At 42.1% G+C, this 27,414-nt stretch overlaps 1 protein-coding gene across 1 annotated transcript in view; it reads right to left on the bottom strand.

The window, feature by feature from the left end:
- Window positions 1-27,414, bottom strand: part of EBF2 (EBF transcription factor 2) — a 194,202-nt gene that overhangs the window by 21,189 nt on the left and 145,599 nt on the right. The window contains exons 8-10 of the mRNA XM_004270678.4: window positions 22,390-22,507; window positions 20,737-20,867; window positions 19,685-19,811 (exon numbers count right to left, since the gene is read on the bottom strand). Of these exons, the coding sequence (XP_004270726.1) occupies window positions 19,685-19,811; window positions 20,737-20,867; window positions 22,390-22,507 (376 nt within the window). The remainder of the gene's footprint in view (window positions 1-19,684; window positions 19,812-20,736; window positions 20,868-22,389; window positions 22,508-27,414) is intronic.

Below are 27,414 nucleotides of genomic sequence, written 5' to 3'. Positions count from 1 at the left end.
TAATTATTTTATCATTTCTGCCTTAAGTACACACACTTATCATTCTCTGCTCACTCACAAATAATCAGAAACATTACACAATCAACCATATCCCATCCCAGTTTCTTCGGAAGATGATAAAGTACCTTTACATGCTTTTCCCTTCTTCCCTCTTTGCCTCCTTACCCAGTATACCTTCATCATCTAGTCATTCTTCTCCTAAACATCACTTTTTCTTAATCATGCTCTTAAATATTTACGTTCATACATATATAAACCTTCTGTGAGTTTATTCTCATAAAACCCTCTTCTTATGCATAATAGACTTTCAGAATTTTCAATTATGTTTTGTTACACATACATTCACTTCATGTCAGGCTTCACCAGATACTGCCAAGTTCCATAGGAGCAGAATTCACACTTATTCTGTTTTGCCACTGTGTTCTCATTGTTGGAGACAGAGCCTGGCACATAATAGGCACTTCGTGTCAGCAATTGTAAAATGAATGAGTGAGGGAATGAATGAATGAAGGACCTATTTTGGCATTTCTACTGTGCTAAAGAGTTTTGGGGGTTGATTCCTTTATCCTTCTTTCCTCTCCCCCTTTACTTTTTAAAATTTTGTTGCTTATATTTTATGGTTTTAAAATTAATACACGATCAAAGTAAAGAAAAAAGATATAAAGGGTAAAATAATAATCACCTGCACTCCCATTAGGCAGCAGTAAGCACAGGAGGGTGTATTTCCTTTTTAATCTTACTTTTTTTTTTTTTCGGTACGCGGGCCTCTTACTGTTGTGGCCTCTCCCGTTGCGGAGCACAGGCTCCGGACGCGTAGGCTCAGCGGCCATGGCTCACGGGCCCAGCCGCTCTGCGGCATGTGGGATCTTCCCGGACTGGGGCACGAACCCGTGTCCCCTGCATCGGCAGGCGGACTCTCAACCACTACGCCACCAGGGAAGTCCAATCTTACTTTTTGCGTATATATTTTATAAATATTTGTTTCTTTTATTTGAACTCTCAAAGCAACACCTTTTATTTAAAGAAATTATTAAAATTTTTAAATATAGAAGCAAAAATAAAATCATCCATAATCTCACCATTTTAGAGATGATCTGGGTTGACATTTTTGCTTATATCCTCCAAGATTTAAACACACACACATACTTAAAATTATTCAGAGCATACTATTCACACCATTCCATAACCTACTTTTTATCCATTTAAAAATATATCAAATTTTCCCCCAGGTTATTAAATATTCTTTTATAACATTATTTAAAATTCCTGCATATTTTTCCATGACATGGTCTATAATTTATTTAAATGGCTTCCTAATGTTTGGCATTTAACGTGGTCCTAATTTCTCACTATTATAAAAATCAGAGCAAAAATTATCCTTTGTGCATAACTTTAATTCTTTCAATTGGAAAATTCTAAGAATTAGAATTACCAGAGAAAAAAATTATGATTTATATTTAAGGCCTTTCACACATACTGTCAAACCACTCCTCAGAAGAACATATAAATTTATACTCCCTCCAGCAAGGCATGTGGTCATTTTAACTTACATTTCTTTATTCATCAGTGAGGCTGACGTTTTTTTCTTATACTTGCTGATCATTTCAATTTTTTCTTTTATGAACTGCTTATAATACTTTCTGCACTCTTTTCTATTGAGAATTAGGCCTTTTTTTTTTACTTGGAAAAACACTTTACATATTAATACTTTCAACACTCTGTCACCATGTTACAACATTATGTCCAAATCTGTCCTTAGGTATTACAGGTAGAAAGACCATCCCAACTGCAAGATCTGGCAAGTACACATTCACACATTCACACACACACACACACACACACACACACACACACACACATGGGGTGGGGGGGTGTTGCTTATACATACATATACATATACGAATTCTTTACGTCCACCAGTAAAATGTGTACTGTTCATCATACAGGTAATAAGATTTTTGGTTTTCATTTTTTGCTATGTATTTCACTTTTTGTTGATTTTATTGTGAATATGATTACTCCCTCATCATATTTTCTAAGAGTTTTACTAGCACCTAGAAACACTTTGGTTGTTATGTGTCTGCACAGGCAGTGTGTGTGAGGGGAGTGTGTGGTGGTATATACTATAGTCATTAAGAGAATCAGCTTTAGAGTCAAGTAGATCTTGGGTTTAAATTCCAGCTCCGCCATTAACGTCTGTGAACGTCTATTTAAAATCCATCTCATGGGTTTGCTGTCAAAATTAAACGAAACAATGTGTAGCATGCCCCCAGCACAGTTCTTTGCAGGTAAAAGATCTTAACCAATAGTAGTTGTCTCTTATTTTGTAACCAAACCCCTGACAGATGTACTTATTTTTTCTGTTCATTCTTAGGTTTGTACATTCAGAGCATCTATATGTGATGATCATTTTGTCTCCTTTTGGTAAGTATATTAATTCTGTTTAGTTCTCTGAATCCCATTCTTGTATTGGCTAAAACTTCCCAAAAAGTGTCTGAAAAGAGGATGACTTTTTTTCCTTTAAAGTGGGAATGACACTAACACTTCAGCACCAAATGTGATGTTGGCTATTTGAGATAGATATTAGTTATCATGTTTTTGTTGTTGTTGTTGTTGTTTTTTGCGGTACGCGGGCCTCTCACTGTTGTGGTTCCGGACGCTCAGGCTCAGCGGCCATGGCTCATGGGCCCAGCCGCTCTGTGGCATGTGGGATCTTCCCGGACTGGGGCACGAACCCGTGTCCCCTGCATTGGCAGGCAGACTCTCAACCACTGTGCCACCAGGGAAGCCCTAGTTATCATGTTTTGATAAGGGCTTTTATCAGGACTTCTTAGAATTTTAGGAAATTACAGTCATATGAATTTTCTCCCTGGACCAATTTAAATTGTATTTTAGAGTAGATTTCTCAATATTTCACAATTAATCCTTGACTCATGGATGTGGTATATAATTTGCTTAGTATACTTCTGAATACAATTTGTTACTGTTTTCTTATGATTGCTGGTGGGAGGATGAAATCAATTACATTACTGAGAATAGCGCCTGGCACATTTTAAGCCCTCAACACGCGTCTGTTACTATTATTGTTGCCGGGGATTTGTGTGCCCATGTTAGTAACTGGGACAGTGTGCATGGTGTTGTTGGCTTCTGAAATTTTATTTTATACCAGCTTTGAAAAAATAAATTGAGAAGCTTTCTATATTTTATCCTATGCACTATAAAACTTATATTGCATGGATATTATCTCTTGACTCAAAGTTTGAAAGAACCCCTGTGAAACTGCTCTTGTCAAAGTCACCAATAACATCTTAGCCAAACTAAGAGGAAATTTTCCATTCTTACCTTAAACTCAAGTTAGCATTTGACACTGGAAAAACTCTCCTGCTGGAAATACTTCAACTCATTGGCTTTCTTTTTTTTTTTTTTTTTGGCGGTACGCGGGCCTCTCACTGTTGTGGCCCCTCCCGCAGCGGAGCACAGGCTCCGGACGCGCAGGCTCAGCGCCCATGGCTCACGGGCCCAGCCTCTCCGCGGCATGTGGGATCTTCCCGGACCGGGGCACGAATCCGTGTGCCCTGCATCGGCAGGCAGACTCCCAACCACTGCGCCACCAGGGAAGCCCTCACTGGTTTTCCTGAATGCACACTGCCCTGTTTCACCCCTGCCGCTCCACTCAGGCAATCGCAACCTACTTTGAGGACTGCTCAGCTTCCTCTGTCCGTCTGATGCTTCTTGTTACCAAGGCAGTCTTCTGCTTGCCTATACATTCTTCCTCAGCAACCTCATTAGTGCCCCCAGGGTTCCCATGTCAGGCCACATGCTATGACAAATCTTTACTTCCAGTTCAGATAGCTTGCCCAAGATTCAGCCTTATTTATCCAAGTATTGGCTGGAAATGTCCACCTGGATGACCCATAGATTCCTCCCTTTCAAGATACCCCAACGACTACCCCAGTAGTATTCATGCTACTCACACTGAATGGCCATGAGCCATCAAGAAATCATGCATTTCATTAAGATTTTAAATGTTTTAGCATAGAATCTAATAGAGTATTTGTTTAAAATTTCTACTCTTCTATTTATGACTCTCCACACAGTCCCTCACCCCGCACCAACTTTGTTACAACATTCTGAATAGTCCTGTTTCTAATTTTGTCTTCCTTTAGTTCCAAAGAGAATATCCTAAAATTTCTAGGTGATTGAGTATTAAACTCTTAATTATTTATTCTAATTAATTGCACTGGATTCAAAAAGGTGGCCGGCAGAATATCTGCCTTTTGAAATGTATTAAGTTTTTTGTGAATTCATATTAGTCTTGTCTGTGTTCCACGGGAAATGCTTTCAATGTATTATTTAATGTATCTTTTTGATCATATTATTTAACATCTTTTATACATAATTGCTGCTATAAATTTATCCTTCCACATGTTCCTTGTGTGTCTAATAGGTTTTTAATGTATATGTTTTTCTCTAGTGATTAGGAAGATGCACATCCTATTTTAATTTAAAATAGTCCCTCTGGCTTTCTATAAAAGTATTTTATTTTTCCTAATTGTTTGAGTCTATGGAGCCCCTCCACATATTAAAAAAACTGTTGCTTACCCTTAATTTCCCCACCTCATTCTCTGTACTTCTACATTTTTGTTGATGTTTCATCCTCTTCAGCTAATATTCCTATTATTAGATTTTCTATGATCTGTCCCTTTAAGACATTAACGTTCATGTTTATGTTAAGCTTTGTCATCATATTAACAATAATTCAGATACTATATGTTTAATCGCTTTTTCTTCTGACCAGTGGTCCTGTGGTACCATAACTTTTCCTTTCTTGCCTTCCTCACTGATCAGTTCTCCAGCAGTCAGCTTACCTCAGTAGGAGTAAGAACTGAATTCTGTCGGGGCCCTTGAAATAAGAGAATGTCTTTCTGTTTTCCTCACATATTAATGACAACTTCTCTGGACATGGAATTGTTGAGTGTACTCTTTCCATTCAAGATCTAGTTTCTGCTGTGTCGCTTGTTCTCACTGGGGGAGGGATCTGGGAGGTTTTGTCAGGGTTTCCCCCATTATTTCCTGGCCCAGCTCTTCTTTTCCCACGAGCGGAATGTCACACATCCTCCAACACAACCCCATCTGCACACATCAGCACAATGGCACAAAATTTCTGGCATATTGATGAGACCAGCCTAGCTTCACGCACGAATACCAGATTTCCCTTATTTTTATGTTTTCTTGAAAATATTCTCCAATATATCCTGGGGATGGGGGCCGATTAAACACTTGTACTCAGATTACCATCTTACCCAGAAACACATGTAAGAATAGCTGTGTGTATAATTGGAATCATTCCGTAAACTGTTTTTTTTTTTCTCCACTTAGCACTATAATGTCAGCAATTTCTGAAGACTTTTTCTTTAATAGTAGGATTTTTAGTGACTATAATACTCAATAATGAAAACTGTTACGATCTCTGTTAGAATGACGGTTTTACTATGTTACAGGCATTATGCTAACGCCTTTTACATATATTAGCTCATTCAATCCTCATTACAACCCTAAGACATGGAGTTTATCCCCATTTTAAATGCACCTCCAGGCAGTAAAGGTGGGATCTGTACCCTGGATTCTATAATTTCAAGGCCTGTGCTCTTCACATTTTCTGCTGTAGAACCAGAGATGTCATTCCAAGTCCCCGCTAGATATGCCAGCAGCCCCCGGGCCAAAGGCTACCCCTCTGTCCTTCGCTACTGGACTGGAGTTGGCCAAGGGCAGAGTGTTGAAAGTGGCCATGCTAACCTCTGCTTCTACTCACCTACTCCCTGCACCCCCTTCCACCCCTCCCCAGGCTCCCTCTGCAGCTTCTAGCAAAGGACAGATCAGAGAGTGCAGCCCTGCCCAGAACACTGAGGGTGAGAGAAGCCCCATTTGGTATCAATCAGCAAACACAAACAGCGTCCCAGTGCTGCGGGGTGAGCAGACTTAGTGAAAAAATGGTCTAAATCAATCATAGCCTCATCTTTTCTCAAATATGCACCATTTCATTACCTAAGATGCTGATTTTCTTACATGGAGAAAACGGAAATTTTGTTTTTTGTTTGTTGTTTTTTTTTTTTTTTTGCGGTACGCGGGCCTCTCACTGCTGTGGCCTCTCCCGTTGCGGAGCACAGGCTCCGGACGCGCAGGCTCAGCGGCCATGGCTCACGGGCCCAGCCGCTCCGCGGCATGTGGGATCTTCCCGGACCAGGGCACGAACCCGTGTCCTCTTCATCGGCAGGCGGACTCTCAGCCACTGCGCCACCAGGGAAGCCCAGAAAATGGAAATTTTAAATATGGGTATACTCACACTGTGCTGAGCAAAAAGTACGGGAATATCCCATAAGGCAGAGAATCTAGCCACCCTCCCCAAGGTCCCCGCTGTCTCCATGACTGTCCTTGGCCCTTCTCTTCCATCTGCATGGGTAACAGGTTCTCGCTCCCTCTCACTAGAGCTCTAGCGGTCCAACCTTAGCCGCCACTAACCTCCTTATTCCTGGGTCCTTACTGCTGCTCACAAAGGAATCTGCTAAAGCTGGGCTCTAACCGGCACACATAAGGCTTTCCCTCTCACAGACTTTATCACACAGTGGTACCCACCGTTGTCCCTGTTAGATGAAAACCCCCAGGACACAAGGGTGATGTCTGGTTCATCTTGTCTTCCCTCCCCTGCTCGCTCCCCACCTAAGTCAGAAATAGCAGACTCTCCTGACCACACTGGGTTAGCAATTCACGTTTTAAACTGAATAAGCAAAACAGACATACTCATCTATTTCTCAGGTTGAGTGTTTTCTGGAGGCTACGGCCAAACTTCGCAGGCATAACCTGTGGATGGGTTCTGTGTGTATCCAAGATGAGAAAGACAGTGACACAAACACTGTCATGTATATCTATATGGACAGGGAATAATCACACGGATGTGCCTGTGCACACACACACACACACCATGCCACTTAAGTGCTATTGTGAAGTAAAAATCATGAAGTCCAAACCGTTTACTCAACACCAAACTGTAAGAGGAAAAATCAGTCAGTCCCTCAAGGGTTCAGCCTTCAAAACATCAGGATTGCATTGGACAACTTTTACTCTGGTTCCAAACTCACGTCACATCAGACCAGTTGTTCGGCCTCACCTTGAGTCCCAACTTGCCCCCTCCCCTCTCCCTGGGTGTTCTCCGACTTTTCAGGCCTGGTGTGAGCCAAGTAAACCTCAATTAGCTAATGAGGTGCCCGAGACCAGCACCAAGACTGTCTCTAAGGGCCAACCAGATCATGAGCTGCCGTCATCAGTGTGAATTTACAGCCTCTGCTACCACGTGGAGTGCGGGGATGGTGTGAAGTCCTGCCAACCCCTTGGCTGACGGGGACATAGAGAAATGCTGGCAAGGCGAAAACACAGTAAATTAAAAATATGCTTCAATGTATAGGCTCTATTTATCTATGTCTTTCTTTAGTAACATAACATGAAGGTAAAAGGTCATATCCCCACTGAAATATAATTTATATTTACCTTTTATTAAATAATTATGGCATGGCATGAAGTTAAATATTACAGAAGCTAATCAAGGGGGAATTCAATAGAGAAAACTCAGACATGAGAATTTCGCCTTTGCTATACATAGAATGTCTTAATCCTCCACTGGGAGTCATTCGGGTTTGCTTAAGGAGTTTAATAATACACATTTCAACTGCCACAGAATCTAAATCCCCTTTGGATCAGCCTTGGAAAAACTTTCATCAATACCTTGAGATTTCATAATATTTCTCCTGAGAGCTTGGATCTCACGTGTCATTTCTTATTTTGATTGCAGGGATAATATATGAGGTTACTTACGTATCTCGGACCCAACGACTAGATATAAACTATAAGCAATGTGTGAAGGGTTCCTTTTATAAGTAAATAGTATTTAACTAAAAATATCTACTGGGAGCCACTCATTTAAAAAAAAAAGCTGGCTGTTGCTCAGTATTAATTTTCCCAAAGCGTTGGTGAGATGGATAAATTCTACATGATTGTTTTTCCTTAAGAGGAGTCACAGAGAGAATATAATGCTTACCCCAGCTTATGCCTCTACTTCTGTTTCCCAGAAATAGAGGGAACACTGGCTAACATGGAAAGGGGACTCTTGGTTAGAGTTCTGGTCAAACCTCAACAAAGACAGTGTTGACTTTGTAGGTAGGTGGTCATTTCTGCCATTGACCAACAGAAGTACTTATCGCAAAGGTGGCAATATCAAGGGCCGATTGAGTTCCTTTACAGAAATTTGAGAGGAGACCAAGAAGATGATGGGCTGAGGGAGATCTGAGTGTTCTGTCAGGCTGCCACTCTGGGATGTTGGCCTGGGTTGCAGCACTCCTCACTAGTAAGTCTTCAGTTGGAGCCTAGGACACTGCAGAGTCTATGGATGGCCATCAAGAGGCCGACAAAAGTCTAGAAGTCCGAGCCTAGTTGTGTGTCTGCAGCTACGTGCATTTATCTGCAGCAAAGGATCTTCACTTCTATCACAGAGACCACGGGCCACTAAGGGGTTCAGGCCACAGAACTAGAGGATCTCTCCAGTCCTAACTCTAAATTCCAACCTTCTCCAAGAATAAAGAAAGCAATGGAAAAAGAATCCTGCTCAAGAAAACTAAAATCTATGTAACGCGACTGCCAGATCAAAAGGTGGACTTTGATGTGCAGGCTGAGGAGAAAACATGCATGAGGAACACCTCTCCGTACAGCTCTGGTCAAAGACAGTTACTCTCTATTGACAGGACAGGAAGGAGTAAAACAGCCTTGTTTGCCTGGGGAGGAATCTGCATGCACACAGACTAGCTCCTGCCCTCATGCCACCTTTAGGATGTCTCCATTCTGCTCCTCCCTCAGTGTCTATGACTTCAGAGTGCTTTGATATTAACGTATTGATTCCTGTGAGGTCTGCCTTCTTTGTGCTATGATTTTCGTTCCTCTCTCTCTCCCAATCCTTCCAATTTTCTCATCTATTCATCTACCTTCTGCCATACTCCTCAGGTGTCCAAGATTCAAGGCTATGTTCCATTGGCATTATAATGCTCCCAAGTTAAATAGTTTCATAGCATTTGATGGTATGGTGGAGATAAAGCTGGCCTTTTCCTGGGATGCCTTAATTCCTAACTCTGACCAATCACACCACCTTCAAGGGCAGGTGGACTTTGGTTTATGTCTCTGCAAAAACAAAAGGTTGGGCTAAATGGCCTCTAAGACCCCTTGTAAGCTCTTGCATTATATGATTCTAAGACTATTACTTAGTTGGTGCCGTGAAATTCTTCCTTGAGAAGTGGAGATGGGTGGAGTTGAGGCCATGGGCTGTTGAATTAAGCTGTCTTTAACCTTTGCTACACTGAAATCTCTCCCTACATCCATTTGTTTCAATGTAGCAAAGGTTCAGTGTCACCAATGTAAAAAAAAAAAAAAAAGAACAAAGATAATAGAGGAACACATTATTAAGAGGTGGTACCTGCCTTTGTGGATACAGGAATGAGAACACAAGGTGAGAAATAGCAGTGCACAAGAGAAAGATTAGACGGAAGCCTTTGATATTTAATTTTAAATGAAATATTAATTTAATATTTAATTACGCTTTGGTTTCAAGAAAAACTGCAGCAGCAAGACAGATTGTTTGAAGAAGGGAGTAATATACATGGTTAAGGAGACAACTGTAAAAATTAAAAATAAATTTCAAGGGTAAATCTAAATGCCACCACGGAGCAGTTATGAATATGCTCTGCTCTCTGTAATGTGTATTTAGAATATTATAGCTGAGACTACCAGGCCATTAAGAGGCTGTGATGTCTCTAGTGAAACAACAGCCCCCTATTCTGGGGTCTCCAACGGAGACATCATTCCTCAGACTCAGCTGAATGATGGATCTGAATTTTACAGGCAGTGGGAGTTTTAACTTCAGTAAAGCTACAGGCTACCAGGAGGGCTCTTCATGCAACCTGTTTCTAGTGCAAACCAGGAACAACTGGTACTTGGGCCCCTTTATGATATCCGAATTGGGTATTTTTAACTAAAAATCAGATTCATTTCTTAAATGAGATTTTTTTTCAGGATAATGCTATAAGAAAAAAAAAGATGAAATGTGAAGTGGGTGAGCTATTAACAGTTGCCATCCAGCGTGCACACCTGTGCAGTGTGGCTCAGTGGAAGCAGGACCCCACGGCCCGTGCCCAGTCTCGGGGAGGGAGCTGTGCAGGGTATGATGTGGGCGGCAGGGCTGTGGAAACATCTAGGCCTCCCATTTCTCCTCCCAACTGCTGCCAGGTTTGGGCCATTTTCTTGTTGATTAATGCTTTCGCCCAAATAATGAACAGGGAAATCAAATGCATTTGTTTGTGCTAAAGGACTTGAGGACACGGGGAGGGGGAAGGGGAAGCTGGGACGAAGTGAGAGAGTGGCATGTGCATATATACGCTATCAAATGTAAAATAGATAGCTAGTGGGAAGCAGCCGCATAGCACAGGGAGATCAGCTCGGTGCTTTGTGACCACCTAGAGGGGTGGGATAGGGAGGGTGGGAGGGAAACATAAGAGGGAGGGGATATGGGGATATATGTATACATAGAGCTGATTTACTTTGTTATACAGCAGAAACTAACACACCGTTGTAAAGCAATTATACTCCAATAAAGATGTTATAAAAAAAAAAGTAAAACGTAAGAATTGTTCTGGGAAGGAGTTGACGTGGATCCTTTGGCTTCTACTTGTTTCTCCACAGCCAGGGTGTTCTGTCAGCTTCTAAGTTCAGTGCACACCTTGGGAAGCAGCTCCTGAGCCTGCACCTGGGCCAGCTGGGCCCTGTCGGCCTCTCCTTTGAAAACCTGTTTCCCCTTCAACCCACTTGCAAACAGCACCCATGCTCTCGGGCTGCCTTGGCCTTCTCTGTCACCTAAAAACCCTGATTTCTAATCTCGACCCAGATACGAAAAGCATGATATGGTGAGTCTTTAAAGAAGAAGCCACCTTTCACAGAAGAGAAGGCATGCAAAAAAAAGTCCGCCCTTGATCAAACAGCAGTGAGGAAGGAAGCTACCAAGAACTCATCCCAGGAGCTCTGTATCCCACAGCCAAACACTTGGAACAGTAAATTTTGCTCATGTTTGTATATTCCTATACAAAATACATTTGCATGTCTACGTAATTTCATCCTCCCAGTAAGACAGGTATCTACCTATTTTTTAGGTTAGAAAACTAAGGTGAAGAATAGTTAGGGGATTTGCTGGCAAGTTCAGACTCAAATTCAGGCCTCTAAACCCTGTGTCCCTGACTTCCATTCCAATGCTAAGTCGTCTCAAGTTTAATAACCAAGTGGCGTTCATACTTTTTTGGCCTTCTGCAATTTCAGTTATTCATGAAGAGGCAAATTTCTATGACTTCTAGGGAATTCAAAGCACTTCATGGGCTCTAAGCCTACATATCACGCTGAAATAGAAATATCCATTTAGCAATCTGGAATACCAGGGCACGGGCAAGGCATCCTCTGAGCCCCCTCCATGCTCACTGGCCAGGCCTGTCTCCCGTGCACTTCCTCAGAGTAACAGCCAGAGAGCCAAGGCCACTGGCATTTGCCAGGTAAAACTCTGGATGAAGCCAAATGATGGCCTTAGCGTCATTTCTTCGAAGAAGCTATACACTCTTGGTAAGTAGCACAGTTCAGTGGTTAAGAGCACGACTTTGGGATAAGACTGCTATGTTTGGACCTAGCTTGGTGACCTTAGGCAGCAGGATTCTCATCTATAAAGTTGAGCTACGAATGGAACCGTTAACACGGGAAAAGGTGGTGATTATATGAGCTCAAAAGACAGAGCCTGGCCCTACGTGCTCAACAGACGACAGACGTGATCACTGAAGTACTAGCATCATTTTTTTTCTTCTTATAAGTTCTGTCCGAACTTAACCAGCAATCAAATGTGAAACCCAGACTCTGCAAAAGGTCATAGGAAGATACTGAAAAGCTGTGCCCATCTACCCCCATACCCTCAGTGACCTGCCATTCCACTCACGCATCATGATTTTTCACTGGTTTCTGTGGATGGTACCGATTTTACAATTGTAGACGGTGGAAATTCTACCCCCAAATGCCTTGTTCCAGACTTTCTCTCCCTGCATCCTCAAGACAGACAAGAAGTACACTGAACAACCAGTAACCATGGTCCCATTGGGTGCCCCTACCAGGATTATATTTCTGCACTGCCAGTTTTTTGTAGAAAAGTCTGCAAGGGGTGTAGGGGATCTCTTCCCCACTAAGCCTCGGCTGGTACCATCTCTAGGTCTCAGACCAGACAGAGGCAATGGGACCTTTCCTGACGAGCTAGATTCTGGGGTGGTTCTCTTGACTCTGCAGCAGCAGGCTGCACTTTAGCAAATCGTGGTCAGAGGAAAACAGACCTGCAGAGTCACATGTGTGAAGAAGACGGGTTGCTTTTCAGAGCCCTGGTGTTGTTTGTGCTGTACTTGGCAGCAACAACTGCGGGAAGCTGATTACTGCATTTTGTCTAATTATACCAGGTAAGTTCCATCTAACGGGCTTGGGTTTGTTGTGGTGGTGCCTCCTTGGACACAGGAACCATCAACAGTTGGACCAGGAACCATAAGATGTGTGTGGTGGGGTGGCGGCTGAGGGAGGGGAGGTTTTCTGGAGGCTGCCTTCCTACCTCCTGCTTTTTGAGTCTCTTTCTAGAAGATTCCACCTAAGAGTAAATACTATTGTGTCTGTGGTGTAATGACTCAGTCTCAAAAGAACTGCCCCATGTTGTCGAATACGTTACAAGCCAGGAAGTCACTGCAGCAGCCTGATGAGCAGGACTCAGGTTTCCCAAACTCATTTCTTTGTTTAAAACACAGATTCTCAGACCCTCCCAGAAGAGTACAATTCGATACGTCTGGAGCGGGGCCCAGCATGATTCTTATCCTCGGCCAAATTCGGGAAACATCTATGGGTCACAGTATAATTAGCACCAGAGCTTTACAGATGAAGAAAATGAGGCTCAGAGAGGTTAGGGGACTTGACAAAAGGACAAACAAGACATGGGTGACACAGCCCACATCCAAAAGCAGGTCTTGCGGCTGAGTCCGCTGCCCCTCCTATTAGATTCCATCCCATCCCGGAATCTCACTCCATCCCCACTAAAACCCTCTAGGTTCAGGGTTTCCCTTTCCTCTGGAATCAATGTGATATTTTCCACCTCACCACGGAGCTGAGTGTTGTGTCTCAGCCTTCAGTGGTCTCTGAAGCATCTTCCTGTAGTAGCACTGGTTGGGACTGGAGGAGTTGATTCCCAAGGGGCTCACAACGTGTGGCTCTGAGGCCAGGCTGGCTGGAACGCCTCGCAGGGAGAGGGCCACCACGATCCTGCAGGCTCCCTGGAGGAGGCCCCAGCCCCATCTTCAGTCACTAGGGGAAGCCACTGCCTTTCCAGCTGTTGGTCTGAGATTCCCAATGGGTTGTAAATTAGCTTTACATGTTCGTGGCTGCTTGCTGAGAGGACCAGAAAAGAGACCACCCATCCATTTCCTGTGGTGTCTGGTCCCCTCTTTGGATAACATCAGCTGCTTGTCTCCACCAACCCGAGTCGCATTTGGCCCAGGAACCTCAAAGTGGAAGTGTTTAGAGAGAGTGACCAGGCTCATGAGCTATCCTGGACCGTGTTTGTATTTCTGTTTTCTTCTCTGACTGTGAAAGCGTATACTCCTGCATCCCTACTCTTCTCACCCCTAACTGCCTCCCAAGGTCCTTCCTTCTCAAAGGCGCGAAGGATGAAGTTTCACTGCTTCATCTGGAAATACTTTCTTTGAACCTAAAGAATCAAGATTGCCGATGTGTGCTGTTTCAGTATTTAAACGTGTGATGCTAATTTCTGATATATTTTCTTCATTTAATTTTTAGTTTAAAATTACTTCATTTTGTTAGAAAATAATAAATATAAGTAAAGAAAATGAAAAAAAATAAATAATAATATTAACATCCAAAAGCCACCATTGTTAACACCTTGGTATGCAGGCTTTCATACCTTGGGTTTTTTAATGCAACTACTCTTTTTTATATATATATATATATATATATATATATATATATATATATATATATATATATATATAAAATTGGACCATACTGTACATACAGTTTTTAAGCTTTTTTTAAAAAAAATCACCATCTTTCATGTAATTAAATGTCCATCCACAGCATTACTTTTAATATCTAAAATGTGTTTCAGTGTAAGGGTGTTTTGTTATTTATTTAATGAGTTCCCTAATGGACACTAAGAATGCTTTTAATTTTTCACGATTATAAACAGTGCTCCAATAAACAACCTTCAGGTAAACTCAATTACTTCCCAAGTATACATTCCTCAAAGTAGAATTGTTGGGTTAAAGGGTACATACACTTTTTTAAGGCTAGTAGCATTAGGGTACTCTCCTGGAGCCATCTACCTTCCTGTCGTTGCCTTAATTTGCTTTTATTTGATTATTAATGTGGTTGGGATTTTTTAAAACATGTTTATTGCTTGATTATATTGCTTCCTGAATTAACTCTTGATGTTCCTTGCTAGTTTTTTTTTTTTTTTTTGCGGTACGTGGGCCTCTCACTGTTGTGGCCTCTCCCGTTGCGGAGCACAGGCTCTGGACGCGCAGGCTCAGCGGCCATGGCTCACGGGCCCAGCCGCTCCGCGGCATGTGGGATCTTCCCGGACCGGGGCACGAACCCGTGTCCCCTGCATCGGCAGGCGGACTCTCAACCACTGCGCCACCAGGGAAGCCCCCTTGCTAGCTTTTTAAAATTAATCTTTATTGGCGTATAGTTGCTTCACAACGCTGTGTTAGTTTCTGTTGTACAGCAAAGTGAATCAGCTATACATATACATGTATCCCCTCTTTTTTGGATTTCCTTCCCATTTAGGTCACCACAGAGCACTGAGAAGTGTTCCCTGTGCTATACGGTAGGTTCTCATTAGTTACCTATTTTATACATAGTAGTGTACATATGTCATTCCCAATCTCCCAGTTCATCCCACCCTCCCTTCTCCCCCAGTACCTTGCTAGCTTTTAATTTGGGGGGGGGGGTTCTACTTAATTTGTGAGATAACTAATCTTCACCTGGTTATCCACAATGTATAACATAATGGCTGATCAAGAGTAGGCATAAAATGAAGTTTGCTGAACAAATGAATGAATCTTTTTATATGTAGGATAATATGTCATATGTAACAAATACGTTCCCAGTTTGTCCTTTTCCTTTTGATTTAATGAGGGAAGCTTAGACATGCAAAACTTTTCTTTTTATGTAATCACATATTTATGCTTGGTGGTTTCTGTCTTTGGGATCAAGCTAAGCAAGGCTCAATTATAATAATGTTTTGAAATGCCTACATTTTTAATTAAAAATATTTAATTCAAATATGTTTCAGTTTATGATATGAAATTAGATATCTAACCTTTTTTTTTTAATGCTTAACTAGTTGGCCCAACACCGTTTGTTAAACATGCCATATTTTCCACATTGACTTGAGATGTCTCCTCACCCAAACAAATACTTCTGTATTTATACTATTCGTGTGTACAAAAACTGTTTATTTTTAAGTGTTCTCTTCTGTTGCATGACATTTCTATATGTTCCTGCAAAACCCCATATTCTTCTAATTACTGAAACTTAAAATAGGTTTTCAAGTCTGGTAGGACAAGGCCCTCTCATTTTTCAAAATGCGGGGTCCTGCTTTAGCACCTTTACTTTTACAGGTGAACTTTTGTAAAGTTTCCCCAAACATTTTGTTGGTACATTGATTGGCACTGTGTTAAATTTATTCATTAATCGACATCTTTACAATATTAAATCTTCCCACCTCACCGCCAGCTGGAAGTATTTTGTCCTTCCTCTGAACTCCCTTAGCACTTTATACCTTTTTAAAAATCACTTTTCTAAGCTATACCCACCCAATTTTTCAAACCTGAAACCCGAGAGTCGTCCCCTCCCCTTCCTTCCCCAACCTTCACCCCATCCAATCAATCATCAAGTCCCGTCAATGTTACCTCCTAAATTTCATCCACTTCTGCCTGTCCCCACCACCAGCACTCTAGTCCAAGCTGCCATCATTTCTGGCTGGGGCCACCACACTGGCCTCCAACCGACCTCCCTAGCTTCCAAGCCATTCTCACTGCTGCAGTCAGAATACTCTTTTAAAAGGCAAATCTGATCATGGCACTCCCAGCTTTAACTATTCCAACAGCTCCCCATGGCACTTGGGATAGAGCCAAACAAGCAGGCTCAACCCTCTCTTCCAGCTTGAACCCAACCTCTCTTTAACATTCTTTCTTCCCTGTTCATGGTTGCCATCAAACATATTCCATGTTCTTTCCTACCACAGGGCCTTTGCACACACATACTGTTTCATGTGTTTGAACTGTCCTTAGCCTTCCCTATCATTTTAAGATTCCTCTGACATATATCCCCAGCATCCTACACAACTCGTCACATTTGTAATTCCTTGTTCAAGTCAGCCTCCGTGATGATAACAGTAATAGCAATAATAATATTAATAATATACACCTTTTGAATAATAAGATACAGTTGCTCTCTATTTCAAATGCTTTACGTGCAGAGGTGCTCTAGACCTGGTGTGTACCAGCTCATGAGAGCAGGCTGTTAAATTTTCAGGAATGCTGTGAGCTAGCTGATGTCATACTGGTAGCTTGAAATCAGCCATGGTGAGAGTACCTGCACCATGGAAATCAGCAAATGCTACAAACCAATGCTCCCCTGCCCCTTTTCCCTGGAGAGCTGGCTGTTAAACCTTTACCGGCACACCACTGTTGCCATGCACTGTATTAGTTAGTCATCATCACAGGTCTGGAAGGTAGGTAGCCCATTTTCTAGATGGGGAAACTAAGAGGTTAAGTCACTCCTGCAAGATTTAAAGCTATGTAGAGGCCAGCCAAGCTGTGAGTCCAGCCAGTCTGACCCCAAAGCATGAGCAGTTCACGTTTATTTCACTATATCATAACGTTGAGGAAGGAAGGTGCCCCCTGGCCTGACTGGTCTGCAGCGTCCCCAGCACAGAGCACAGGGCTGAGCAGAATGGGCACGTTCAACTGATATTTGCTTCAGGAATAAGTCAACGATGTCTCAGCACATCAGGAAAACAGAACTATTTGCCGACACTGCATTGCTAAACAGAAGTCACCAGACAGGATGGCCAGAGCCCTGAGTCCTTGTTCTGACTCCACATTGAATTCAATGGGCAAGTCATTTCTCCCTGGGTCTCAGTTTTCTCACCTGCAACAGAGGGAGTCAGATGCTCTTCGATGTCTCATTATCTCTAAAATTTCTGGATTTACATGTAACAAAACATCTATTATTTTTACTGTTATGTGGGCTCCTTTTTTTAAAAATCAGCCTTATCCCCACCTCTCAGGCTGTCATCTGTTCTCTACCTGAGACATTTACCCCCAATTCATTGACTGCCAGGTGCTATTCTAGCTAACACTGGTGAACCAAACAGAAAACCCAGCCCCAAGGAGGTCCAGGGACAGAGGAAATGTGAATGGAGAGGACAGGAGGTCAAAAAGATAAGGACGGAGGCAGACAGATTTCCACACCTGCGATACATGTCTCTGGTCAATGCCCCTTCCTCAGAGAGACCCTCCCTCATTCTCTATCCTGTCCTTGTCACTATCTGAAATTACATCATGTATGTTCTTGTTGTCTGTCTCCCCCTCTAGAATGCAAGCTTTATTAAGATGGGGGGCTTTATCTTGCCCGCTTCTATATCCCAGAGCCCAGAGCTGTGCCAGCCCATGGTAGGCATGTAATAAATGCTCATTTAAATGACTCAAAAACAATATCCCTTTGGAGCTAGAATAGTAAATATTTTATTGCAACTGCAATAGAGTCTTCCATAGATCCACAAAAAAAGGTAACCCAACCAAGATGTGCCTATCACAGAGAGAAAACCTCAAAGGCAAAATGTTAAATATATACCTAAAAATCACCCTATTCCACCTACTCCTAACTGATACCTAACCCGACATTTACGCTTAAACAAGAACAGGAGGTTAAGTCCAAATGAGAAAGAATACACTATAAAATAATATTATTAGAAATTCATAATATGTCTGATATAGTTTCTTGATTTCTATATTTCTTTCTTTCCCCTTATCTTCTCTTCAAAACAACAATATTCTAGTTGATCTCCCTGCCCTCAGCTGTTCCCCTGACTAACTCAGTCTTTATATATCAACAGCATTCGTTTTTCCTAAGATAACAGCTTTGAGTTACTCTCCCTCACATAGGAACCTTCAATGTCATCTTAGATCTTGCCAAATTAAGTCCTAGCTCCCATACAAGGCCTTTTTTTTCATTTTTTAAAACTGCGGTAAAATACACATAACAAAATTTACCCTTTTAACCCACTTGTAAATGTGCAGTTCAGTAGTGTTAAGTACATTCACTTTGCTGTGCAGCCAACCTCCAGAACTTCTGCATCTTGCAAAACTAAAACTCTGTACCCATTAAACAATTGCCCCCATCCCCCCAGCTCTGGTTACCACCATTCGACTCTGTCTCTATGAACGTGAACTTTACATCAGTTCCCCAGGCTTTACTTCATGTGACCCTGCTTTACATCACTTCCGCAGGCTTTTTTTTTACATCTATTCCCCAGGCTTTTCATCACGTGACCTTGTTTAATATCACGTGACCCTGTTTTAGGCACCATACAGAACTTTTGAGCTGTTTTATGGTTTCCTTCCCTGCCATGCCTAGCTCATCTCAGCTAAGTTCTGGTATAAGTTCTACCTAAATGGATCCCCACAGCTGTTGAACCAGCCTTCTCTCCTCCAGATACAGGCACACGTCACCCTTTGCACCTTTGCACGTAAGAGTCCCATAGTTGAAACTCTCTTCCTTTTTCTCTTTACCTATCCAAATCCTCCCCATCCTTAAAAATGGTCTTCAATTTCATCTCCTTGAAACCTCATCCCACTACTCTAGTCCACATGAAAGTCACTCTTCCTGAAACTCGTATTCCATTCACTGGAAATACTAAACATTTTTAAACACTCTAATTCTCCTGCTGTTCTGTGCAATATACCATTGCCTCTTCCAATAGTTCCTAAATTTCCAAATAGCGACCATGTTTTCTATGTCGTTGTCCCTTTAACCTGGAAAAAAGTAGTAGATACAATGTAGGCATTCAACAAATATTGAACCAATTAGATAATTTCTACTTTCAAAAAATTTTTAAATAATTTGAATCACTCTGCAGCATCATTAGGCAACTTTCTTGAATCCTTTTCAAGAAAATTTAGTTATAGCCAGCAACTTTGTTGAATTTTTTAATCTGATTTGCCTGGATAAAAATCTATTCTAGCATGGTTCCAGCTGAATTAAATTCATAAGGATGGACTCCTGAAATGAGATGCCATGACCGTCTCCCAGACTGCAGAAATTGCTTACATAAAATACAAATTTAGAATCAGGTTCACATGTCCCCGTTCAATGCCTGTCACCCAGTCCACACTTCCCACACCAGTAGAAAGACCTAGAAGAGTTAGAATGATTATAAAGTGTAAAGAGCAGGAACTAGAGCATAGGTGAACCAGGAGCCAGTCTCCCTTGGCATCATTTTCTCACCCACCTGTGTAAATGAACCTTCCTGGAGCTCCTTTGCAGAACTGTTTGGATTTATAAGATAATGTCACTTCTACGACTCCAGGAATGTGCCGAGGAGGAGTCTGCACTCTGATGGCATGAGGAGTTATTAGCTGAGGAATGAACAGGCAGAGAAATAAAATACCTATTATACAAGTTATCATAGAGATACTGAGCACAGGAGCATCTCGTGCTGCTACCCCCATCCCCATCCAGGGCAAACTGGTGCACTCATGACACCCCAGATGCTTTGAATGCCCTGTCCCTGTGTCTCATGTGTTTCTCTCTCTCACCCTGGAATTTCCTTTCAACCCAACCTGTGTACGCTTCCCTTCCTATCAGCCCAGCTCAAGTGCCTCTCACCTCCTGTGCCCCCCCCAACCCCCATCGCTGTCATCATTCCCTTCCCTCATTCCTACACTGCCATGACCTCACAAATTGATTTGGCAATTTCCATTACAAACTTAGCACTGTTACATATCTTTTGGTAACCTGTTTTGCTGTTTTTCTCATTATCGCAGTAGAAAAATTGGAAATTACAGAAAAATAAAGAGAAAAATGTTAACATTGCATAACCCAGAGACAACCGTTATTAATCTTCGGCATGTTTCCAGTACTTTTCTATGGTTGTGTGTTATATAATTAGATCTTACATCCATAGATACTGTTGTCCTGGTTTTCTTTCGCTGAGCATTATAGCATGTGTTCCCTTTTCCTGTATCATTAAAAATATTTCAAATAAAAGTTTTAAATAAATGATGACACTTCATCATTGAACCATTCTCCTATTAGCTGGTATCTAGCCAGTTTCTAATTTTTCTCAATTATAAACAGTACTGCAGTGAATATTTATCTTTTTAAGGGATCCATGCCTGCAGTAAATTGTGGCTTCCATGTCTTTTAAACCTGGTGCCCCACTTATCATAGGTACTCAATAGTGTGTGTTCATGTTGCTGGCATTGCAGAATTACTAGTTTCCCCAGATCAAAACAATCTTTGGGGCAAAGAAAATCAGGGAAGCGAGTTGCCTTTGCCTACCTCACTCCATACAAGCATAGTCCCAAACACCACTTGGAGGCCATCAAAGAAGTTGTCCCCAATGATGATGACCATGGCTCCTCCAGTGGTCCAGCCTTCACTCGGGCTAATGGCTTTGATGCATGGAGTAGCTAAGAAGATAGGAAAGAAGGAATCAGGTTTGCCCTTTGGTGGCTGAAGTTTGGAGTTTGGGGGCTGGGTGCTCTTGGTCATCTCAGAAGTTTAAGTTGAGCTTTGCTGACTTGCCATCATTCCCTAACTGGTTGTTGGTTTTCACCAGGTCATTAAAGCCTAATGAGTTGACCACTACATATGAAAATGGCTAATTGTGCAAAAGGTGCTTTTAAAACTCTGTTGTTTTCACCGTATTTTTATAAGTTGATCACACTACAAATGGGTAAATCCCTTTTCTCTCCCCACCTCCTCTGTCCCGAGATGTTAAGATCTGCAAGGTCTGTTAATGTGCTAGAGAGAGAAGGAGAAAGCAAAATCTCTCAGAGTTGAAGGTTTTTTTCATCTCTATCAAGAGACAATTTCTAATCACTTTCCTAACTTTGTAGGAAGGATTTTCCCTCCTTCTTCCATATGTTCAAGGCCTCTGGACTTTACATCCCAACAGGAACCCAATATGGTTTTCAGGCCATAACTAAAGTCAATCCATCACTCCATTTCCAAAGTTGACAGGGTCAAAGGTGGAGGAGAACTTTGGCAGGACTCCAAAAACATGAACCCCCTTTGAACAGCTAGTCAATCACATCCAATCAGTCAAAAGAAACTGGATGGGTTCCTAGTTCTGAACCCTGGGATTTTCTTCTCCCCTTTCAGTGCCCACTGTGGGAGAATTAACACCACTCCAAATTCTTTAGTGATTCAATCATTTTCTTTCAGTTCATTAATTCCTGTTTGAAACGATACAAGACACATTTTAAGGGCCAAGATGGGGTGGGGTCTGGTGGGCAGTATACAGCAGGACATCACACTAAAATAGGAGCCCCATTTAGCCATTCATTCTATATTACAAGAGTTGAGTTGTACACTAATGAGTTGAGGAGTGGGGAAAAAAGAATGTAGATGGGATTTACTTAGGTTTGTCAGTTATCTTCCTCGATATACTTTATTTTCTTGGACAACTTGAAGTTTAACAGTTACCAGTATTTCTAATTACTTGAACGTACTTGGAAAACTACCCAGAGCAGACCATGATTTCTTCTTGTCCAAGCAAACAAAAATCAATTAGTGTCAGTTTCATTCTGCACATTGTTTTGTTTTGCCCACAATCTGTTTAAGGGCACATCTGACACTTATTCATACACGTCTGGCACGGTCATGTTCCTGTTTAACTAAGATGTCATAGGCCTACATTTGCCTGAAATGTCCCTCTAGCAAAAAAAGAAAAAAAAGAAAAAAGAAAACCCCACTGAACTGAATGAAAGAGCCGGTGAGGCACGGGCGCCTGAACATTGGCTGGGAGATGTGTGGGGCTTACATGAAAGCAGGCAGAAGTCACTGTTTACAGCTTCATTTTTAAATCCACATGGTCTTGTGTACTTTCTCCACTCCTACTCAGAGACATCAATTTGAAACTCAAACAAGGAAATTTGTGGAGAACATCATTTGTCTGCTAGGCTCAGCCTGGACAGCAGAGAGCCCTACCTTCCGATGGGTCCAGCCTTCTCGCTCTCCGCCCGTGCTTTGAGTTGTTATGAACAAACATGTTGTCGGAAACAGCCAGCACGTGTCCATCCACGTTCACCGTTGTTGACAACACGACCTGCAGATTTCAAGGATAAGGGGGGGGGGGTTGAGTTAATCTCTCAGAAAGTCGTAAAAGTTGCAAAACTCTTTTGCCAGACTTCCGTATGGCTAACAAGAGACGGACCAGAACTTTGGGATGAGCCATGCTCCTGGCATCTCAACGGGTTAGCCTTTTCCTGTAACAATAGCAGAGCATCATGGAAAAAGAGGCCGCCTTTCGCCCATGTGCTGTCACGTATTTGTGCTCCAACTATGCCCAGGTGATGAAGTGTGGAAGATGGCAATCTGACTGGCTGGTTCTAGGAACCTCATCTCTATCAAAGGACTTGGACGATCATTCCCAGGTGACCCTTCGGACTGCAGTCAAGGAGCAGATTGTGTGTGGTCAGGAAGCTAAGACGGCAACACCAGCTGGGAGGTCATTTCTCATTTCTCGGGAATGGGTTCTTGAACATCTGACGTGTGCCAAAGTAACGCTGGGGTGTGGACATGCTGCCTGATGTCCTGATGTACCTGGTGTCCCCCATGCTGGAGAGCAGTGGCGGAGATGCTCAGACCTTGGGTGAGAAGGTAAGGTTTCGGAATTCAGTGTTGAAAATGTAGGACATTTAGCATCTAACCAGACGAAAGGGAAGAGATGGGTGTGGAGTAGTGGAAGGGCATGATGTAAAGTCCAACAAAACGGAACTCAAATTCCATGCCTGCTACTTCCTAACTTAGAACTTCTGACGAATTATACTTAACCTTTTCGGATGTCCACTTTTCTTATCTGTAAAACATACACAACAATGCCTATCTTGAGGACTGAATGAGATAAAATAAGGATAAAATGAGAAAATAAATGTAAAGCATTTATGGATGTGTTCCCATCCTAGTTGCCTCGCCCCTGCCTTGTTTGGCCAGTCGATAGGACAGAGGATATTACTCATTGAGCCCCTCCCATAGTCTAAGCTCTGGAGGGGAGGCTTCAGCAAGGGGGACTCAGGGGCTCGGTAACCACAAAAGTTACAAGGCACAGTCCCTACCCTCAAAGAGCTTACTTTCAGGTTGGAGAAACATGGCAAACAAGCAAAACAAGTAGCACACAGAATGAGGTCAGATTGGCTTCTATGCGTGTGCTGCAGATCAGGGTGCAGGAGAAGTTCGAAGAGGTGGCGATCAGGTGGAACCGTGGGAAAGCACAGCAGAAACGCATTGACTTGGGCGTAGCCACCACCTACTTACTGACCCAGGAAAGTGAGTCATCCTAGATACCAGTCTACTTGTTAGTTACACACAGCATTTTTTTTTTTTTTGAGAAAGGAACTTGTTACATACATATTCATGTATATGTATAGACCCGAGGAAAGGCATTGAATAGATACATAATGAAGAGCTGTGTCTAAAAATGGCTCTTCCTGTCTACTCCCAAATTAAATTCACTGATACTCTACTTGGAATTTTTCTGCCATCCCTTCCTTACTTATTAAACAAAGTGGGGACAAACCTTGACCCTGCCTTACCTCTTAACATGAAAGAAGATTCACTAGACAGCATTTAAAGTTTTTTTTACTATGAATTATTTCAAGTAAACAAAATAAATATAATGAACCCCCTTTTGTTAGAGTGAAATTTACACGCATTGAAATGTACCAATCTTAGCCGCACAATTTTGACAAACGGATACAACTAGGTAGTCCACACCATATCACAATACAGAACATTTCTATCTCCCCAGAAAGTTATCTGGTGCCCCTTTTCGGTCCACCCTACCCTCTACCCCTTGCCAAGGCAACACTCTCCTGAATCTTTTTAACCTCAAATAGGATTTCAGATGGTATCTCTAAAAAGAATTTTTATATATATTGTAATATAATAAGGGTTTGGGAGAACCCCTAAAATCATGAGTCCACAAAGTATTTCACCTAGCCTGGTACCATGGCATAACAGTGGCATACAGGAATTTTTACATGGACATAAATGGCTGTAGTTATCAACTCAAAAGCATTCACTGAGCTCCTGGTATGTATTGGGTATTATTATGTCAGGCCCTGGAGATCCTAAGCCCACAGAACAATGTGTTCCTGGTTGGCTAGTGTCTCTCCCACACTTCAGCTCCTCACTTGGGAAGGCACTACCGATTCGGTGCCCCTGCCTCGCTGTGACGCCAGAATGAACTTAAAGGAAACTCCGTTGTCATTCAGAAAATTATATCAGTGTAATTGCTCACAAGTCAGGGATGCAGCCTGTCTAGCTCCAGGTCTGTTTTCAATTGTGTCCATGTTAACATGGTAAGAGTCTGGGGAAAGGCCTTCCAGAAAGTTCCTATCCTGCGGTGGCAACCGTAAGACAGAGACATCCATCACTCCCTGCAAGGGCACGAGGCACAAGCTCTTATCAGGGCCCCTCAGCAGAGCACAGGATGGAATCACAGTCAAAGGGAGAGAGGGGCTGAGTCTCCTAGTCCTGGGGTTAAGATGGACACGAAGGCTGAAAGCAATCACCTCTGTTTCTGCTTACCCGCAGAAAATAATAGGACAAAGCGGAGTAAAAGAAAGAGGAATCGGATCACTTTTATAAATTGTGTGCGTGAATGGATTTTCAAAGACGTAGCTGTTAAGATGCGGGGGTGGCAAAGAAGGTGGGCTCCAAAATCGCTCTTAGTCTTTGGCTTTGTAACTGGAAGGATGCTGATTTCATCACATTATTCAGGTAAGACCAAAGAAAGAGTATGCCTTAGTTTATATGCATAAAATACCACATCCACTCCTCAGCTTAATACTTGCTGTTCCCTTGATCAGGAACACCGTTCCCGTCCTTCAACACACAAGTTAAAAAAAAAAAAAAAAAAAAGACATAGCTGTCATCCCTGGAAAAAACCGAAAACGAGAGGGTGCTTCAGGCTTTAACTGCTAACGAGCTGTGCTAGGCACAAGGAGGGGAACCTCAACCTGTGTGAAGATTATGTGGATGTGAAGAGCATTCTCTCCGAGACCACGTTAATTCATTCCACAAGCTCCTTGTTATACTGTACTTGAACGCTCCTCGTGCATTCCTGCCACAAAATATGGGGCTTTCTTGAGCCAGCTGATTTCATCATTCTCCATTTGGGTGGAGTGAGACTTGGTTCCAAAGAGAACATTTCCCGAATGACATACCCTGATGGTTCAGATGCACTTCATTATTTTCTATTAACAATGGAAATAAATTTTAATCTCTTGCTGGCTAGTGCTGGCCTCTCATGACAGCAAGGGAATTAACCTGAATTATTTCAGTGTCTGCAAAATTTATTACAAGATTTTAAATTATGTCCAAATGTATGTGCGTGTGCCTGTATATATATAGATATGAGGCAAGTTCCCGTTTTTAATATTCCAAATATCTTAGACTTTGAGGGATCTAAGAGAGCCTGCCAATTTAACTGAATTTATAAAATGTAAAGGATTTGAAACTCCACCACGTGAAACCAGACATGTTTGGTGGTTGTTCTTTTTTTTTTAGGAATGGTTGTTTTTCTTATACATGGAGACACACACAAATATTGACTTTTCCATACACTCACTCTCCTTCTGGAAGAGTGAACTACATTATGGAGGTGAAGATACATTTGGTACATTCAAAGCTTCGAATTTAAGTTCCTTCACTGTTTTCTGATGAACGATGACAACACTGATATTATTCTATTCAGAGAAGTTAAAGTTTCTGAATGTTTGAAGACTGAAGGAAGTAGACTGTGCATTCCAGCATCGTCTCCCTCCCAGGCCTTCCCCTTCCACAAGCCAACTTCTTTCCCCCAGTGAGTATTTCCTGGGTCACGAAGGCTGACCTTTTCCATCTGGAATCAATCAGTCAGCCCCTGACAACTTCCTGAAACACCTCACTCCATTTCCTGTTCTCTCCCCCTTCTCTCTTTCCCCCTGGTTTGCTTCACTCTTCAAAACTGCAGGCCACAGCAGCTTAATGTTAGAGGGTCAGACACAGTTAGACTCCAAAACACTACACAAGGACACCTTTGACCTTCAAAAATCTTTACATCTTAGCTAAACAAATCAAGGTCAACATTTCTTACCATTACCTTGTTAACTATTTGTAGGCATCTTTGCCAACGATCTTCTGATCACAGACTCATCAATACCGCTTGTTCTCCTAAGATCAGAAACTGATCTGTTTTAGAAGTAGCGAATTTAGTATTGACAAAATACCATTTGTATTTTAGTTTGAGGTACCTGAAACTAAAAATCTCGAGTATTATAATAAACATATGCAGAGTATCCCATCCAAAAGGACTTCTCTGTCTCACCAGTGTCTCCTATCACCTAAACCTGATACCTAGTCTTTTATACAGCTGTCAGATTCTCTTGGCACTGCCGCTCTGCTGGCATAGCCCGAAAGGATGCCAGTTAGGAATACAGATGTCCATAATTTGTGTGGGATGGACCCCCAGCTTTTGCTGTTGACACTGGTGACAGCTTTCATTTGTTTCTCAAAGTTGGTGTATCTGTATTTCAGCTCAAAGCTCCAGTAGGAGGGTCTGTGGATCTGAAAACTAAGCCATTGTAGACTAGAGCTCTCCTCAACTGGTACGCTTCAACTCAACGCAAACGCAACAACCAATCATATTCACGCAAATCTCACTTGTGACACGGCAGCTTTCATTCAAGGTGTCAAGAAAGGAGAAGTAAGGATCTGTTGAAATTGCTTGCATTTTTTTAAGCGAAAGTAGTTTTTCACGTTTTGCCATTCCTCATTTTGTTTAGCGTGATCTCTAATTTTTGGTGAGGCCAGATCAATAAGCGCAGACCGATTGGTGCGTGACAGCGTAGGTTCCCTTTTGAATCATCCAATTAAACGGCAGTTTTAGCTGATTATACAGAAGTAGAAACATGAGTAAAAAGTTTGTATGTCCCCTTGAAAACTACAAGAAAGTTTTAAGAACAAAAGCTA

This window comes from Orcinus orca, chromosome 6, assembly GCF_937001465.1.
Source record: "Orcinus orca chromosome 6, mOrcOrc1.1, whole genome shotgun sequence".
NCBI lineage: Eukaryota > Metazoa > Chordata > Mammalia > Artiodactyla > Delphinidae > Orcinus > Orcinus orca.
This window is presented reverse-complemented; position numbering and strand designations above follow the sequence as displayed.